The sequence below is a fragment of the Melopsittacus undulatus genome, chromosome 8 (genome assembly GCF_012275295.1).
Source record: "Melopsittacus undulatus isolate bMelUnd1 chromosome 8, bMelUnd1.mat.Z, whole genome shotgun sequence".
NCBI classification, from domain to species: Eukaryota; Metazoa; Chordata; class Aves; order Psittaciformes; family Psittaculidae; genus Melopsittacus; species Melopsittacus undulatus.
Window position 1 is genome coordinate 43,464,098 of NC_047534.1, and position 17,810 is coordinate 43,481,907.

Here is a 17,810-nt window from a genome sequence, read left to right on the forward strand (position 1 = left end):
CAGCCGCCGAGCTGTGGGACGAGCGGGGAAGGACGATGTCTGGGGATGCGGCCGGCAGGCTAAGAGCCGCCGGAGCGCCCGCGCTTCTCCCTCAGGCAGGGGAACATGAAGGGGGCGACCAACGCGGCACTGACACCAGCTGGGGGCCGCCGGGCCCGAGCGCCGTTCTCGCTCTCCCCTCGGCGGCGCGGGGCGAGCGGCCGGGGCCGGCGGCGGCGCCCGCCTCTGCCTCCTCCCCCTCGGTGCCCTGCCTCCTCCCTCTGCCGGGCAGCCGGCTGCGCGGGGAGACAGCGCGGCCGAAAGGTGTTGCTGGAAGGGAAGTTTGAAGAAGGTCGCCGGCTGCTTGTGCGCTCCAGCATCATGGCGGAGCAGAGCGAGTCACCGGTCCACATCCAGCAGCCCCAGCCGGCACCATCGCCAGCCGCCCCGGCCGTCGGCTGGCCCATCTGCAGGGACGCCTACGAGCTGCAAGAGGTTATCGGTCAGTGGAGCGGGAGATCAGGGGGTGCGGCGGGGGTGCTGTGGGGCGGAGGTAGGGGATGCTGTGGCGGCCGCTTAGCCAGCCCCGGGCCTACCGGCGCTCATCTTCCCGCAGGCTGGGCTCGCTCACTGCGGCGGACGCGCCCGGCACTGCAGTGGCGCCGCCGCCGGCTGCTGCAAACTTTATCCGCCCGGTAGCGGGCGGGCGGCGCGGCCCCGGGGGGCGGTGGCTCCTTCTAGAACCCGCCGCGCCCCTCTCGGTGCAGCTCGATGGAGGGTGTTGGTGGTGCCGGTTCGTCGTGTGGTGATTCGTTACCCACCGCACCGGTGGTGTCTGAGCCCTAGTCTGCTGGTTTGCAATGGGACCCCGGCAACTCCGCAGATGCGCTCTGTGCGTGTGCATGTGTTGGTCTGTGGATGCACACGTGTGCATGCATCCGCTCAGATTACTCTGCATTTTTCCGGTGGCTTTACGGGGGAGGTGGATCTCACCCCTATGTCTGCAGCTATCGTGGTGACTTCCTTTAATTTTTCATGTGTGTATATATATATATTCAAACCCTTTTTTTCCTCAGTGTTTTATCTGATGCCTCTTGGCCCGGCTGCCTGTGCCCAGTGGTGGCACATAGGACAGGGACGGGTTTCAGCTTCCTTCTACCCGAGCCAACCTGCTTTTGCCCGGATGAAGTTTAACCTGTCGGCCATCCCCAAGTCCTTGCAGGCAGGGTGTTTTCTGGTCGTGTGCTTCAGTGCTTTGCTCATGTGTCCAACTCATGCAGATCAGATGTGTTCAGCCTCTATCCCCTTCATTTGGATTGAGTAATTTTGAGTTTTACAGTGTGCAAAGATGACTGCTGTTAACAGTATGTGTGATGGAAAGTTTCTCATATCCTGATCTCAGTGTTGCTTGTTGCTAATGAACTTCTTTGGGAAAACTTGCTTTTGTCTGTTATGTAGCATTTTACATCTCTAGCAAATGCTGCAAATGTCAAAGGCCATCTCTAAGACTGTGATTGCCTTTCCTTATGGATGAGGCTATTTAAATGAAAAAAATCCAGAAGACTTGCCTTCTGGTGCTGTTGGTTATTCTCAGTGTTGCGCACCAATTGCTAGTTGTTGTCAGGTAGACGACAACCAGAACAACACATTACTGGTCTGGATTGAAAGTTGTGGGTATTCAGCTGTTTCATGAAGCTTTTTATTTTCCACAGGTAGAAACAAAATAGTTGAGAAAAGTACTTCTTCCTCAAAATGGAATGGCTTTCTTCGGATTCAGGTGGTGCCTTTGTGTTTCTGTTTGCTCTTGTTAGGCTCTGAAAAGGGACTAAGGAGGGATGAGGGTTCAGGTGTTCACATCCTTGGAGGTGGCTGGCTTAGACCAAGATTGGTGCTCAGCATCAAGCAAGTGCTGCCAGCAGAGGCACTGAATGGGCATGGGTTTCTAGACCAGAGAACTTTGTTTTCCTTGGTTTGGAGAATGGATCTAAGGTATCCAAGTGTAAGTGATTCTGCTAGCATAAGATACATCTTTGCTGAAGAGTAAATCCATCTTCGTAGGTAAAGAAGGTCTCAAAGGTGTTGGATTAATCCTTGTCTAGGGTGTGACATGAGTCATAGGAGTTACTTAAATAGTAGTTATTTTCTGTTGCAGTACCTGTAGAATGCCTGGGTGAGAGTGTAGTTTAGAAAATTGTTCCCACTTTCTTTCCACTTGAAAGTTTGCATCTTTTGATAAGTAAAATGTATTTCTAAATTTTTGTGTATCCGCATACAGTTATTGTACAGGTGGATGTGAAATTGGCGTAGCAAATACCTATCTGTGGTGAAACTTTTTTGCTAGTTACCTATTGGTGCTGTTAAATGTTGATATTATTTATTTAACTGAAGTGAATGCCTAGTGAATTTGGGTTATTTTGAACCAGATCCTTAGTCATAGCTAATTTGGCTGACTTTAGTCAAACTTCCACTAAGCTTAGGTTGTTTACATGACTTTCAAACTCACTGAGATTTGTTTTGTACCACCTGACTTACAAATCTTAGTCAATTACATCTTCTTTCATTAAGCCCTTGTATTTGTTGTCTGAACTTATAGGAGACCCATGATGAGATTAAATTTAGTCTCAGTACTACTAAACTAGTAAAATCCAAAAAAAACATAGCCAACCCCATTTCCTCCCTTGTAAATTCTATGCATTTGACCAAATGTGGATATAATTTTGGATATGTTGGATGAATTTTGTTGTTTTTAATGAAACTAGTGAGGTTTCTAGCCTCTTTTTTATACCTAGGGAGAGGAGAATAATACAGCCTGAACTTGGTTCACCAGCAATTTATATCCCTCTGCATTGGCCACCTCAGGTTTAATTGCATTGTGAACATGAGTAGTTACCACTTGCTGAAATAGAGCCATTCACCTCAGGAAAGCACTACATACCTCTTCCTGGGTGTGTCTTCAGGGATGATTTCAGTTACAACAGCCCTTTGCCAATGAAATGAGAAAAATACCATATTGAAGCACCTTTATGGGCTTTGCAGGAGAAAAGGTATGCAGGGTTAGGTACACCAGGATAGTTTAGCACACCTCCCAACAGCATAGGCTTGATATTGTATGGTAACTAGAACACATAAACAGGATTACTTCAATGTTCCATTTTAGGGGTAATTTAAAAGTTTTGGTGTTGATCAGAAAGCCAGAGTTTGTAGATCTTTGGGCTGTCTCCATCCTGTGGATTTAGCAGGTTGGAGAAGTTCTGCTTTTTTTCTCTGTGGGAATTGTGAACTTTTCTTACTGTTCATCTGTGTCAGCCAAATGCTGTTTTGAAAACTGAGGCCACGAAATACACGTTTCAAATGATATAGCTTTTTTGCCTTTTCTGTCTGTTGCTTCCTCTGTGACATTTGAGACATTCAAGTGTCTGTTAGCTGCCTTTAAGGAGTGTTTTGTCTGAGATGTTATTCCAACTTTGTTTTATTTTTGAGGTGGCTAGCCAGGTCTTTATGAACTCTTGGTGTGTGGTTTCATGATCTATTTAATCTGCTCTAACAGGCAGCTGTTGAAAGGATCACATAGTCTGACAGAGAACTAGTTCTTGTGCTGGGTCAGTTTCCTGTCGGATCCCGTTCCCTATTTGACTTGCTGCAAGATTGAGAGATGTGATGTGAGGAAGAGGCTCTTCCTGTTAATTCCTATGTACAAATATTTTCTGGAGCAGAAAGAAACCGTTCTGATTGCTATCTGTAAATGTATAGGGCAAAGAGTTAAGAAAAGAAGAAATCCTTACATTAGTTTAGATTGATAAAGGCTGTTCATACACCAACCCATTTGGGAGTTAGAAGGGGTTTTGTAAGTGTTAGAACAGGAGGATCCAAAGGAACCCTCTGCTAGGAGTTACTGTAATTGCACTTAAGGGAGAGACAGGTTTAATTTAGTGAAGACCTGGGAGATCTCTTTCTATGATTTTAACACATTAAGTTAAAATGTGCAGTGAATTTTAATGTATGTGCTCTTTTTAATTTTTTTAATAAGCTGGCTGTAACTTAGCTGAAAAAACCCTAATAAAAGCAATATTGTGAGATATTTTCTCATTCAGGCTGGATTTGTAACCAAGTATTCCGAATAACTGATACAGATTTTTCTGAATTTATGTCACATATGTGAGGTTTTCTCCTCCTCAGAAACAATATAAATCTTCACAGAACAAATGCTTAATCAGTAATCAATGTAAAAACCTGAGAACTGGATAGTGTTAAAATTATACCTTTCAAATTGTAATGAGCCCTCAATCATATGGATGAGATAAAGCAGCATTATTTTATTTGTATTTGTTGAGTTTTCTTTTTTTTGTTTTAAAAAAGGTTTCTTAAATGGGTATGAAAAAGTGGCTTTGCCTTGTTTCTGGAAAGCTACATTGGAGTTGATGTTCTGCTGGATGTAACTTACTGTTTATCAGCCTGCGTTGATAATTGTGGAAGAAAGATTCTGCTCTGAGAAGCCGTGGGTTATCTCGTGATTAGGCTGGGTGCTGGCTTTCATTATACAATTTTCTCTCCTGCTGCAACTGATGTGAAAAATTAATTTGGCTAGAAAACAGCCACAATTGGTTGGAAAATAGATGGTTACTTCTGCATGATGGTTTATCTATATTGGCTGAAACTCATTAAAAAAGCTACCTTAGTTGAACTAAGATTTTAGTCTAGTTTTGCCTTTCTAAATTTGAGCTAAAAAAATGCCTTGTGGTTTGTTGCTTCGTAAGGCGCAGTGTTGCTCAGTCAGATGTATTGGGATTTTGAGTAGAACAAGTTACCATTTGAGACAGTTTTGCTGTTTTTTATAGTTTTTACTGTAAGCGGAATGTGAGCCACTCAGTTTAATGGCTCTGGGGTCTCTGTTGGTGTGTCTATGGGATGTTATTTACTGTTTTTTAACGCTTCCCTGCAGCATGTGTATTGCTAATGGTTGCTTGTCCGACAGAGTAGGCTCTCCTATATTTGTTGTTATCAGAGATCTTTGTAGAGAGGTCTCTGATTATGATGCTCAGAACTGATGTTCAAGTTGGTGCATGCTGTTTTGAAAAGCCTCTGCATAGTTAGAGGTAGCATTCCAGTTCTGTGTTCTGTTCATCAGATGCTCACTTCTCATTCATGCTTTTGAAAATTTCTTACCCCTCTACTTAATCAGATTTTTGTGGGTTTTTTTTTTCCCTTCTTTTTAAGTGTAAAAAATGATTCAAGGGCTTTCTTTTACAGAAGTTTTAATGTATATGTTGCAAGTTGTTGAACTGTGCTCAGTGAAATGCCACACTGTAGCAACTAGAGCTATGATAAATTTTGACATTTGCTCTTGCAGAGAGTTCTTTCCCAAATCCCTGTAATTCTTGCATAAGAAGCTGCATAATTTGATAAGTAATACTTAGTGCTGCCTAAGGTCTTTTTATTCTAAAACTTTGTGTAAAACAGAAAGATGTGCTTGCCTTAATCCTGCTCCAAAACAAATTCTATTCCTTACCAATAAATCTTAACAGTTACCACAGCAGCCTAAGCATTTTGTACATGTGGATATTAAAGGTTTCATAACATTAATTGGAACTTACTGCAGCTGTAGCTCGACAGGAAGAGTTCATTATTTTGTAATTAAAATCTTACATTTTGGGAAATAATTGGTCAAGATTTTCTGTCAGCTAATGACTATTTGAAGAAACTGGAAATGTTAAGTCCTTGTCTATTATTTTAATAAGGAGTGGCTTTTAATTCAGCTATCAGAATTAGACTTTATAAGCCATTCACTGATAAAACTTTGTTGTATAATAAAAGAATTACAACTTGTGAATTGTAAGCTTGTAAAATAAAAATAATCTTCCTGACAAGAACCTGAATAAATAAAAATAGAAATTAAGTGTAATTTGCTTTGGGTTTCTTGCAATTGCAAGTAATCAGCAAATAAAGCTTGTTTTAAAGTTAATTTGGTAACTGGAAGGGTAAAAGAGTATGTAACCAACACATCAGGCAGTTGGCTGATGCTATGTGATGATAATTTACAGAAAGTATGCTATGCTTTCCTGTTTCTGGAACCTGCCTATTTTCTTTATGCTTGGCCCACCTGTCCCTATGCTTTCTCTCTCCCTCCATCTAAGTTTTTCCCACAGATAAGGTCAAAAGCCTTGGCTCCATAGGAGTTCCTTCAGTGCTAGAAGAGGAGCAGTTCTGCTGGTGACCATGTGGAAATTTGATGGGATTGCATGATCTTGATTCTCACTAAGGCTTAAAACAGCGAGGCTTCACATCTTCAAACTGGAGCCGCTGCTTGATAGCAGGGGCCAAGGTCAGACCTGGGAGAGCAGGTTTAGGTTGGGTGATGTGTGGCTCTGCAAGAACATTAGAACTGTTTTACTTTTTCATTTTCCTTCAGTGAAGAATGACTTTCCCTTAAGTCAGAGACCAGTTGTTTGGGTTTTTTTTTCCAGAATCTGTTGGTCAAATGGAGACAAAACTACATCTGTTCTGGTTGGCTTGAGGGGAAAAAACAGTGAGCTCTCCTTGCGAAGGTGGTGTAGGTGGCTCATATAGTGGCTACATGTGTAGGCCATATTTCGTTTTTGTGTGAAACTTCTGGTTCTCTCTCTCGTTCTCCTTCCCCCCTTCCAAAATAATTCAGAACTATAAGGCAGTGCTAGTAGAAGCTGGTTTTATTTCCAGGAATAATAGCAATTCCTGGCACTTGAAGAATGGACCTTAAAAATCGAGTCAAGTGAGTTACTCTTGTTAACTTCTTGGGTTTGTGGAAGTCACTGGGGTAGTACTGAGCAGCAGAGGAGCAACTTACTTGTGGAATGTGGAATGTAAGTCTGTCACTAGGAAATTTACTAGTGCCTGAAATGAAAAGTGAGGTTTTCCCCTGCTCTCCCCCCACCCCAGGAAATCACACTTGACAGAAGTTGATAACGCTTACCTTGTGTAAATAAATAATTGGCTTTTTTGAGTGAGTGGATTTTTACCTATTCCTTCCTTTTGCAGCACAGCCTTGCTGGTAGGATGAAATACTGACAGTTCTGCTAGATTTCACTGTTTCTTGCTAAGTTTGAAGGTCTTTAGGTGTGCAAAAAGATCACATGGTTGAAGCTTATGGGTGTAAGAATGTTATCATCCAGGAGTGGCAGAATGAAGCAATGCTGGTATGAAATCCTCAAAAGAAAATTTGCTTTAAAACATTTTTTCCCCCTTCTTAACCAGTCTCTATATGTGCAATATTGGGTTCCGTGTAAGGATGGTATCAACTTTGTAACTGAAGCAACCAGTACATGTTGGGTGCTTACCTCTTGCCTTCTTTAATGGGGTTTGGCTGCTGTTTTCCCTTGCCTGCTTCAGGGTTGTGTGGTGGTGATGCAGGTCTTCTTTCTTTCTGCCACTTGCTTTTCTTGCAGAGTTCATCTTACTGGAGACCATGCTGTGGTGTTTAACATGTGCCTGGGGCACTAGGTGCACTGGACTAAAAAGATGCAGAAAAAAAAAACCAGCTGCCTTGCACTGCGACAGGAAATGTAGTATTAAGACAAAAAAGAGAGAATATACAGGGAGAAACAAGCAATAATGTGGTACCCGACAGTGCAGAAGGAACCTAAATTTTCCTGAAACTGCTGTCAAGTCAGAATTACTTTATGTGAGTTGGCTGCCTTTCAGGAGAGATAGATAGTTGGGGGATGTCAGTAAAGGGGGAAGAAGCTTAATCTTCATGGAGAAGTGTGTATGCTTCCTGGCATTTAGGTAGACTTCAGCTGACTGGTGACTGTTTTGTAGAAAGTTTTCAGGGCAGTGGTGACGTGCTGATAGAGCAGATGAAGGTGGTGGGTTTTTAGAGTCCCTCTGCACAATTCCCATGTGTAATTTTCCAGGGTTGCTGTTTGACAGTCCTGCTGCTTGTTTCCTAGGTAAGCTCAGTGAAAAATTTGAACACTGTTCTTCATTTGTTAGCTGAAGTATTGTTTGTGTCATTGGTGGAGTTCATATTTCTGGTCCTTTACCCTTTTCCCGTGTCTGACTGGTTAGGTGAGTTTACCCAGCAGTTTGGTGGAACTCCCGTATGATAAGTTAGCTGTCTCTGTTAATCCTTTGTCTTTGCGATTAACAGTTTGTGAATTATTTTATCAGCCTAATTATTCCTGTGGGTGTCTAATGGCCTCTGAGGTATTCTGATGAATAGTGAAATATAGGTGAAACTTGAGGATGTCCTATAAGGCTGATGTAATGATGATGCTACTTTGCTTTTAAGCTGAGCAATGCTACCACACTTAAAGAGAAATGAACACCAGAAGCAGATGAAAATTGGAAGCTTTTAATTGTTCCTAGTCATGCTGTCAGAAGTAGTGTGAACTTAAAGGTCAAGATCAATTTTGAATGTCTGAGGGTTTTCTTAATAGGAACAAATGATTACTACAGATGTAACCTGACTCTGCCAAGTATACCTGCTTCAAGGGAGGTGGTACAAAAATGCTTAATTTAACAGACCAGAAAAATATTGCATATTTACTTGTTGGTTTCTGCCCTGTATGAGTAATACGGACAAAAATCATCACAAAAGGATCACAATTCAGTTATAAAGTTGCTTTTCTGTTCTCACTTCTTAGCTTTGAAGACATTTTATTACAGAGACTGGACTTAAAGTTAGAATTTATTCCTGTTAGTGTCTTCTGTTTTCAGCCTCTGAACCACTTCGGGCTAATATTAGGAACTTCATTAGAATTAGATTAGAATCACCTGATGACAACTTAATGATATCATAGCATTTATATTACTTCTACTCTTCCATTGTTTCATTAGAAGGAGGACAAGAAATGGGTGAGTTTTCTGCTTGTAGTGCGTGGCTGCAACAGACTCAGATTCTAGCAGGCATGTTCTGTTGGGGTGAACTGGCTGAAGATGCTTTGTAGCTCAACACTGCAGTATTAATTGGAGATCTTCATGACAATGCAGTAGCAATACTGCCTTTGTTTTCATAGATTGCTGTTCTTCATTCTCAGAAGAGAATGATGCACTATGTGGTGACATCCGGAAGACTTGGAAAATACTGCATTCATGGTATTAGAATTGTGCCAAGTGTTTACTTTCAAACTAAAGGAGAAAAATGATATATGCCACCTAAATCAACACCAGCATTTGTTTATAGGGCTACTTCAGAAAAGGACAGTAATTCCCTTTTGACAGCTTTTTTTTCTGGGCAGGAAATCTGGTTCAGCATAGGAAATCTTCAATATATCCTGCTTGCATAAGGTAGAGTTAAGCACAGCTTAACTTCCAGGCACAGCTACAGGTTGGGTGGAGAAATGGTTCAGAGCAGCCCTGAGGAGAAGGACTTGGGGGTGTTGGTCGATGAGAAAATGAACATGAGCCAGTAGTGTGTGCTTACAGCCCAGAAAGCCAACCATATCCTGGGCTGCATCAGAAGAAGCGTGACCATCAGGTCAAAGGAGGTGATCCTGCCCCTCTACTCTGCTCTCATGAGACCTCACTTGGAGTATTGTGTGCAGTTCTGGTGTCCTCAACATAAAAAAGACATGGAACAGTTAGAACAAGTCCAGAGGAGGGCCACAAGGATGATCAGGGGCCTGGAGCACCTCCCATATGAAGACAGGCTGAGAGAGTTGGGGCTGTTCAGCTTGGAGAAGGCTGCATGGAGACGTCATAGCAGCCTTTCAGTATCTGAAGGGGACCTATAGGGATGCTGGGGAGGGACTCTTCATTAGGGACTGTAGTGACAGGACAAGGGGTAATGTGTTGAAACTTAAACAGGGGAGGTTTAGATTGGATATAAGGATGAAGTTCTTTACTGGAAGGGTGGTGAGGCACCAGAACAGGTTGCCCATAAGAAGTAGTAAATTCTCCATCCTTGGCAGTGTTCAAGGCCAGATTGGACAGAGCCTTGGGTGACGTGGTTTAGTGTGAGGTGTCCCTGCCCATGGCAGGGAGGTTGGAACTAGATGATCTTAAGGTCCTTTCCAACCCTAACTATTCTTAAAGCAGAGTTTTGTGCAGCTCAGATGATACCCTGCCAAGGTAACTTTTGGTCTGCAGTGAATACCATGTATCAAATTATTGTGTAGCTATGCAGAACCTTTTCCAATGTGAGTTTTGCCTTAGAGATATCAAGATATTTAAGCCTGTTGAATAATGGTTTCTGTATTGATGATAAAACAGCAGGGGAAATGAAAATTTTTAAACTAAAAATTACATCATTCAGCTCGCCTTAGGTGGAAAAATATCTGGCCAGGTAACATAATCAAGTAAAGATATTAGAGTGTATGATAAAGATATTAGAGTATATGAATTGCTTTTATTTTATATTTTATTAGGGAGAACTCATTTGGTTTTAGAAGAGTGCTAGAGAAAGAAGATATTTCCTTACACCTGTGAACGTTGAAGTAGAAGCTTTATTTTTGAGGTGATGTCATATACCTGTATTTGTTATGATAAGATCCAGTTGCTGTTTAGACTATAATTCATATTAAGTTCTGGGTTAACTTTTTTCTTCCTTAATACAAAAAGGGTAATGTATTTTTATTTCCTTCCCCTGTCCCCAGTAAATCTTTGTTGTGTAAACAGCTGTATTTAAAAATAGCTGTTTCTTCAGGTATGGTATTCAGAGTATGTTAGTTTAGGGCTTTTCTTTGTGTTGTTCTGAAAACTCCCAATTGAATGAAGCTTGGATGGGCAGGTAAGTAGGAGATGGGAAACAACAGAAACCTTAGCTGTGCTGGTTGTGTCTCAGCTTGGACAAACAACCTGTGCAGGGAATCTCTCATAAAACAGTTTTTCCTCAGCTTTGTACTTCAGGTGTGAGCCTGCAAAACTTCAGCAAGACTGTGGCCACAGGGGTGATTAAGGGACTGGAATATAATTCATTTGAGGCTGAGAGCTGGGACTATGCAGTCTGGAGAAAAGAAGGCTCAGGGGGATCTTACCAATGTAACTACATGATGGAGGGGAATGAAGAAGAGGGAGTCGGACTTTTCTAATTAGTGCCCAGGGAGAGGACAAGAGGCAGCAGACACAAATTAGATCTGATGAATCTCAGTCTTAACACAAGAAGACTTTAACTCTGAGGGTGCTCAAACACTCCAGCAGGTTGCCTGGATTGATTCTGGAGTCTCCATCTGTGGAGATAGTCAAAACCTGGCTGGGCAACCTGCTTTAGCTGACCCTGTTTGGAACTGAGGGATTGGACTAAGTGGTGGTATCTTTGTGTGAAACAGCAGGAAAATACTTGATTGAAGCTTTGCTCTTTCAGAGAGCATTTTAAATTTAGGAAACAACTTGAAAAAAGTGTCCCTGCTAACAGAAAGGCAGATATGGAGAATATCTGCAGGTAACAGATTGGTTCAACACTGGATTTCATTACTATCTTAATTGTGTTTAGGTCCACAAGTTTCTGGGGAAATGGAAGCAGATAAGGGGAGTGAATCAATCAGTGCTGGGGCCTCTACATTGCAGTCCTCTACCAAGAACTGGTCTGAACCATTACATCTTTCAGAGATTATAGCATGTTTCTGCTGGGGCAGAACTTTCAGTTCAGGTTCCTCCAAAGGTGGTTTGTTTTGCACACACAAAAGCCACTCTGCAAAGCAAACAGAAGCTTTGTGAGGAAGATCAAGGAGAGGGCATTAACTTCAAAACTGCCTGTTTGCTCTAAAACAAAATGCAACGGAATAGAACTAAGTGCATGTTAGTGTTCTTTTTTTTTTAATTTTCCTCTATTTTCAAATACTTTGTTGGTTATTCATCTGTTTTTTTTTTCTTCTCTCTGGAAATTTTTGTTTTCTCTTGTGTTTGTTGGGACACTTTGCCCTTACAAATTGAATCCTGGTATGTGTATTTCTAAATTACGCTGTTGATTCTTTTGAAGTATTACTATTAAAATTTTCCTGTGAAACTCTTGTGTGGACTGTTCATGCTAGGATAAAACTCTAAACCTTTGAAACAACAAATTTGGATACAAAACTTTGAAGGGAAGAATGACATCAGATTTCCCTTTCTCTTCTGGATTAGCTTCTTTGGTTTAAATTGAGTGTTGCTACCTGATGTTCTTTTGTTGTGCAGCTGACTGAATGATAAGGAAGTTTATTTTAGCAGCTTTTCAAATGAATGTAGGAAACAAAAGCTACTTTTTGTGGTGCATGTGTCTGAGTGTTCATGCTTCTTTAGAGCAGTGAAGGAAAAAAGAAATGTCCTTGCTGAAATGCTTTCTGGAGGGCTAATGAGGTAGAGAAGGATCTCCTGGATTTCTTGTAGAAACCCTATCTTCTCCAGAAGCCCTGGGGATATTTTTTTTTTTTTTACTTTTTGGGCATAGATTGTTTGAAGGCCATGATTTTATTTTTATTTTTTTTTTCAAGAAAGAAAGAAAAGATGTTTAAGAATTACATTGAAGTAATGTGGGAAAAGACACTTTTGCATTAACCTTGTAAGAACAAATTCTCCCCAAATGTGAGTAAAATTCACCTAATTTGTTAAAAGCCTGTAAAGCCAGAAATTGATAAGACCTCTTACATGCACTTCAAAGTTTTGTTTTTTTTTTTTTAATTTTCTTTTTTATTTTTTCTCCTATGTAACACTGTATGAATGCTGAGAAAAAGGTCAAATTAAAAAAGTGAGACTTGTTAGGTCCTTGGTGTAGTCTGAATAAAGAAGTTTGCTTTATTACCTGAAAATCTGACCTACATTGTGAGGATGAACAGATAATGACATGACAGAGAAAATCCATTTCAGTGTTTGTAATAAATTCTTATGTCTTACCCTTCACTTCAAGTCTTTTTTATGCCTTTTGTTGGGAAAATGCAGAATGAGTAGGGATCTGTTGGATTCATTCATGTCAAGTACAGTACATCCACATTTCTCCTTATCTCATGAGGGCCCTAGTGTGACTGTACAAGAGGAGCTGACTCCTGCCTGCCCCGTGCCAGCTGAGTGGCTGTGCAGCACAGCTCTGCTGCCGACCGTGCTGTAAGAGCAGCAGCAGCATAGGTGAAAAAGTCTTCTGCAAGTTGTTGGCTGCTATATTTTCTGTTTCTTCTTCCCTAACAAACTTACAGTGTGAGTGGAGTTCTTCGTCATTTTACAGGAAGCCAGTGCAGATCTGATTACAAAACTAATCCTAACTGGAGAAGGGCTTGGGTACCTCAGAGATTTTCTTTTCCTTCCTCTGTCTTTTGAGTAGTTTAGCAGATAATAGTACCTTGTACTTATGTGCCATTATTACATATGGCTCAGTTCATTGTTTTGGTCTTCTCAGGGGTCCTCTCAGACAACCCTTATAGATGATCCACACTCCTGTCAGCATATTCTTTTACTTAATACAACTTAATGACAACCTAACAGATATCTTCCCTTTGTTCTTCTAGATGCTGGGCTCAAATTGATTTATTTAGTTAGTTCTTTTCCATCATGCCCAAAGGAAAGTATTCCTTTAAATCTCTTTAAATAATGGACTGTTATATGTAATGGTACTTGCTCACTGTGCAATGGCACACATATCTTCTAGACTATAGGTTTGGTGAGTTCACAAGTGATCTTTACATACGGATACGAAAGTAGAGGCATTTTAGGAGTTCATTAGGGGAATAAAGATAGGCAACCTCTTTGCTGTCCGACCTGATGTGTGCTATTTATTGGTGGCATTGAATTCCTAATTCCAATTCCACAGCTTTTGTGAGTTATGGTAAAATTAATGTTGAAACAGTATTCTACCCTTACACATAATGCCTTGCTTCACTTTTTTTTTAACAATGGCAGCTCATATGGAACGGTAACATGATTGAGAGGAGAGATTGTTCCAAGTATAAAACTTGACTTTTTACTGCTAAGCTTAGTTCCATACTCTTTAGTTCATTAATCTCTTAAACTGCAGTACTTTATATTACTTCATAATCACGGCCTTGGAGAAATGATAATGAAGGGGTAAGTGAGCTAGGTATATAAAGTGGTAAGATACCCCAAGCAGACCTGAAAACTCTGGGACTTGTGAGGAAAACAGTTCTGCAAACTGGAACAGAGATATTTAGTTTGCGTGTCACATTTGATACAAATATGTGACCTGCTCAGTCACAGAGAATGGCTGCTTGCCTTATAAACTAGTGCTAGTTATGCTAAGCACTTTACAAGGGATTGGGAGCAGAGGGTACCAATCACACCAGTCTTATCCTGATACCTCCACAAGGCAAATTCCAGTTCTGATGACTGCAAATTCTGAAACAGTGGTGATTGTGGATTTTTTTTTTATATAAACATTTTCCACTTTATAATTAACACTTCTAATGAAGACATTTGAGATGTGGAGCAGACCAAAAGGAATTTAATCTTGGGTAGTGTTTATAATACAGGGTTTGCCAAGACAGTCTAATTTGGGTTGCTGTTGTTCCCTTTCAACTTCTTTATTTAGACAGCTCATCTATTTTAAATGACAAGTCAGGGAGAAGGTAGCACCTGTTGAAAGTGGACTGCTTTTGTTTAGGTTTTCCTTACCTGCTGTAGCACTAACATTTCCTTGGTGTGGATTACTAATAAATATGAAGGTGCTCTCACACCAGATGTTGAAATGTACCAGGCTCCCTGTGAGCTCCTCAGCTAGTGTGTAAGAAGACTCAATGCCATGGCGTATTTAGTTAAAAGATAGTTTTGGTGGTGACACATACAGACAGGCATTAAACTGCTTAGATGTTTGGTGTCACTCCAATTTCCTTTGCAACACATCATCTTTCTTTCAATGTCAAGTACCAACGTGTGTTTTGGAGTATGTGCAGCTTTCTATTCAAAGACGGGCAAAAAGTGAAACATTGTGCTTGCTGCCTGTTTCTGATGCACTCCTAGAGTTGATCCTCAACTTCGTTATCACCTTACCTTGTCCTAAAGACTTGAATTATTTTGTAGGTGCCTTCTTCAGAAAAGGGCAGGAATGTGGTTTTGTTACGTGCCTTATCTTTTGTGATCGATAGGGCTAAAAGCTTTTCAGTGTTGAAATGCTGGGCTGTCAGGTAGGTTGCTAACAGTCTTTCCTGCTGTGTTATCACTTTAAAGACTAATTATGCTAGTACAGGGGGATAAAACCAGCTTCTGCACTAGATATAGTATATTGGATTGGAAAACTGGCAAATGATCTGCGGTACTGACTGTCTTACTACTCTAGCTTCAAAGGCATAATAATTTTGATACGGACATTTAGGCTACATCTCTAAGATTTCAGTGGGATCACTGAAGTATTTGTAGACTTTTATCATCTTTGGAGATTTTTTTCTGGACTATTTATACAGTGTGCTTTTGAAAAATAGTATGGAATAAGATAGACTTAGGAGGCTGTGTAAGCAACTCTCCCACAAAGAGGTATATGCAACAGTTGAATAACCCAGTGATTCTGTAGCCATAATGGTGATGTTTTTAAATGTCCAGCTGCAGAAAAATATTATTTTTATAGCTTCATGATTAATTAGTGAGATAATTGTTGAACGATGAAAATGCAGAAGTAGCAGTTCTATGCATGGGCAGATTTCATAGGACACTTAGTGTATTTTAGGTTTATTATGTCCTAAGCCTAATGGCTAGGATAAGCAATCTAATATCCAAGTTAATTATAACAGGAGAGATTTGATCCAGCATGAATTACGAACACAAAATGAGCAGAAATTGTTAGTGCATTGTATTTGATTATTGTAAAATTCTTAAGAACACAAGCATTCAGGTCATGTAAAGAGAGAGAAATCATGAGTTTGTTTTCTGTGAAGAAGTTAAGTTTCAGAAGGGTTTAGAGTTTAGTATGGTGGGTACATACATTAGCTTTAATGAGCTGATGTATAACTTAGTTTTAAAAAAATAAAGTAATAGGAAAGAAAATGAGTAGTACTGAAACATCTCTAGAGTATTGTGGGTTGAAAACCAGAAAATGAGAGAAATTAAAGGTTCTTTGTTCTCTATTTCTTACCTGAAAGTATTGCTTTGCCACCAACAAAATTGATTCTTTGGAGACTGAAGAGACTAGTTCTGCATAATGCTGCCATAGAATATGTTGAAGTACTGATCATTTTGTAACACATATGTAGTAATGCTGGAATATGGTACACACCACCTTCCCATGTTTTTATGAGTGGAAACCTAAGCTGGATTGCAGTTATGCAGGCATGATTTGTGTCCACAAGTGCATTCTGCTCTATACAAAGGGAAACCTGCAGTTACACTGCATATAAACTGCATTTAAGAATTACCTAGAGGACTTTGTTCTTCAGAACTGGACAGTCTGAGAGATTAAAGAAAAATACGTTCACAGCTGCTTCATCCATTTCCATGCATTTTACTCTATTTAGTACTGTTTTCTTTTACAGTTACAATGTAGTCTTGGATTTGAGGCTGACTTAAAATTTGTGTGCACTAATCAGCTGTATTTAATAGGAAGCTTCTATGTATTGGGGCATGTCCTGAGTTCAGCAGTAGCAGTCATTTTTTCTCCTTCTTCATAGCTGGTGCAGTGCTGTGGTTTTGACTTTTGGCCTGGGAACAGCGCTGATAACACTGATGGTTTTAGTTGCTGCTCAAATATTTACTCTGACCAAGGACTTTGTGAGTCTCATGCTCTGCCAGGAAGCAGGGGAAGCCGGGAGGAAGCAGAGACAGGACATCTGACCCAAACTAGCCAAAGAGGTATTCCATATTATGCCCAGGATGTAACGGAGGGTTGCCCGGAAGCGCTAGTGCACTGCTGGAGGCTGGGTATTATCAGTTGGCGGGTGGTGAGTGGTAGTATTCCCTTATCTTGTTATTTCCCTTATCATTATTATTATTGGTGGTAGCAGTAGTGGTTTGTGTTATACCTTAGTTACTGTATTGTTCTTATCTCAACCCATGGGAGTTACATTCTTTCAGTTCTCCTTCCCATCCCTCTGGGAGTGGAGGGGAAGAAAGGTGGGGAGAGTAGACTGCATGGTTCTGATTTACAGCCTGGGCTTAAACCACGACACGAGAGCAGAAGAGGTGTATAAAAACACAGAGAGTGTAGGGTGGTATGTAAGTATTTGTATAGATTGAGATAAGTTATTTAGCCCTCTCCAATTACAACTGCTGTCTAACCCTTCAGATATGTAGTCAACAAGAAAACCATTAGCAACAAATTACATCCTCCTCTTCAGACTAGATAGAATGACCATGGCATTGGGAAAGGTGTCTTTGAATAGAGTGTCCTTAAGGACCTAATGAATGCAGAAATCAAAGAGATTTGTGTTGGAATAGTGTAAAGTAACATGGAGCTACTAAAAAAAGACTTGGTAAATCATTATGGGGTAAAGAGGTTACTGGCTTGTTTTTGAGGAGAAGAAAGTTAAAAGGAATAGATCTAGATCTATTTTGAATAGTGTTACTGTGCAGTGTTAAATGAATGGAAAGTGTCAGACCTTTATATGTAATAAGGAGTAAATGAAGTGTCTCATGCTTGTATAAAAAAGGATATGTGCATGTGCAATGTGTAAGTCCAGCAATCTTACCTCACTGTCTGTCTTTTCGAGACTTGACTAGTGGAGGGTAGATTAAAATAAAATGTTAATGTCAGTTGTTGATCACACTTGTTCCAGGATCCTTCTTTTTTTGCCAGCTGGAGACAGATTCTTCCTCTTTTTTTTTTTTTTTAAAAAAAAAAAGAATAAAAAGAAAAATTACCTGTATATCAGATACAGAACATCTTGAAGGAACTTATTCAGATAAACTTAAATCCTGGATAAGTGTTTGTGTCTGAGGTTTTTATGTGAAAATGATTCCTAGGTTAAAACTTTTCAGAAGTGAAGCGCAGCCATATGTAATATCTCTTGAGAAGG

At 40.5% G+C, this 17,810-nt stretch overlaps 1 protein-coding gene across 1 annotated transcript in view; it reads left to right on the plus strand.

The window, feature by feature from the left end:
• Positions 1 to 268: 268 nt before the first annotated feature.
• Positions 269 to 17,810, plus strand: part of STK39 (serine/threonine kinase 39) — a 101,689-nt gene continuing 84,147 nt past the window's right edge. The window contains exon 1 of the mRNA XM_034065391.1: positions 269 to 481. Within this exon, the coding sequence (XP_033921282.1) occupies positions 361 to 481 (121 nt within the window). The 5' untranslated portion in view covers positions 269 to 360. The remainder of the gene's footprint in view (positions 482 to 17,810) is intronic.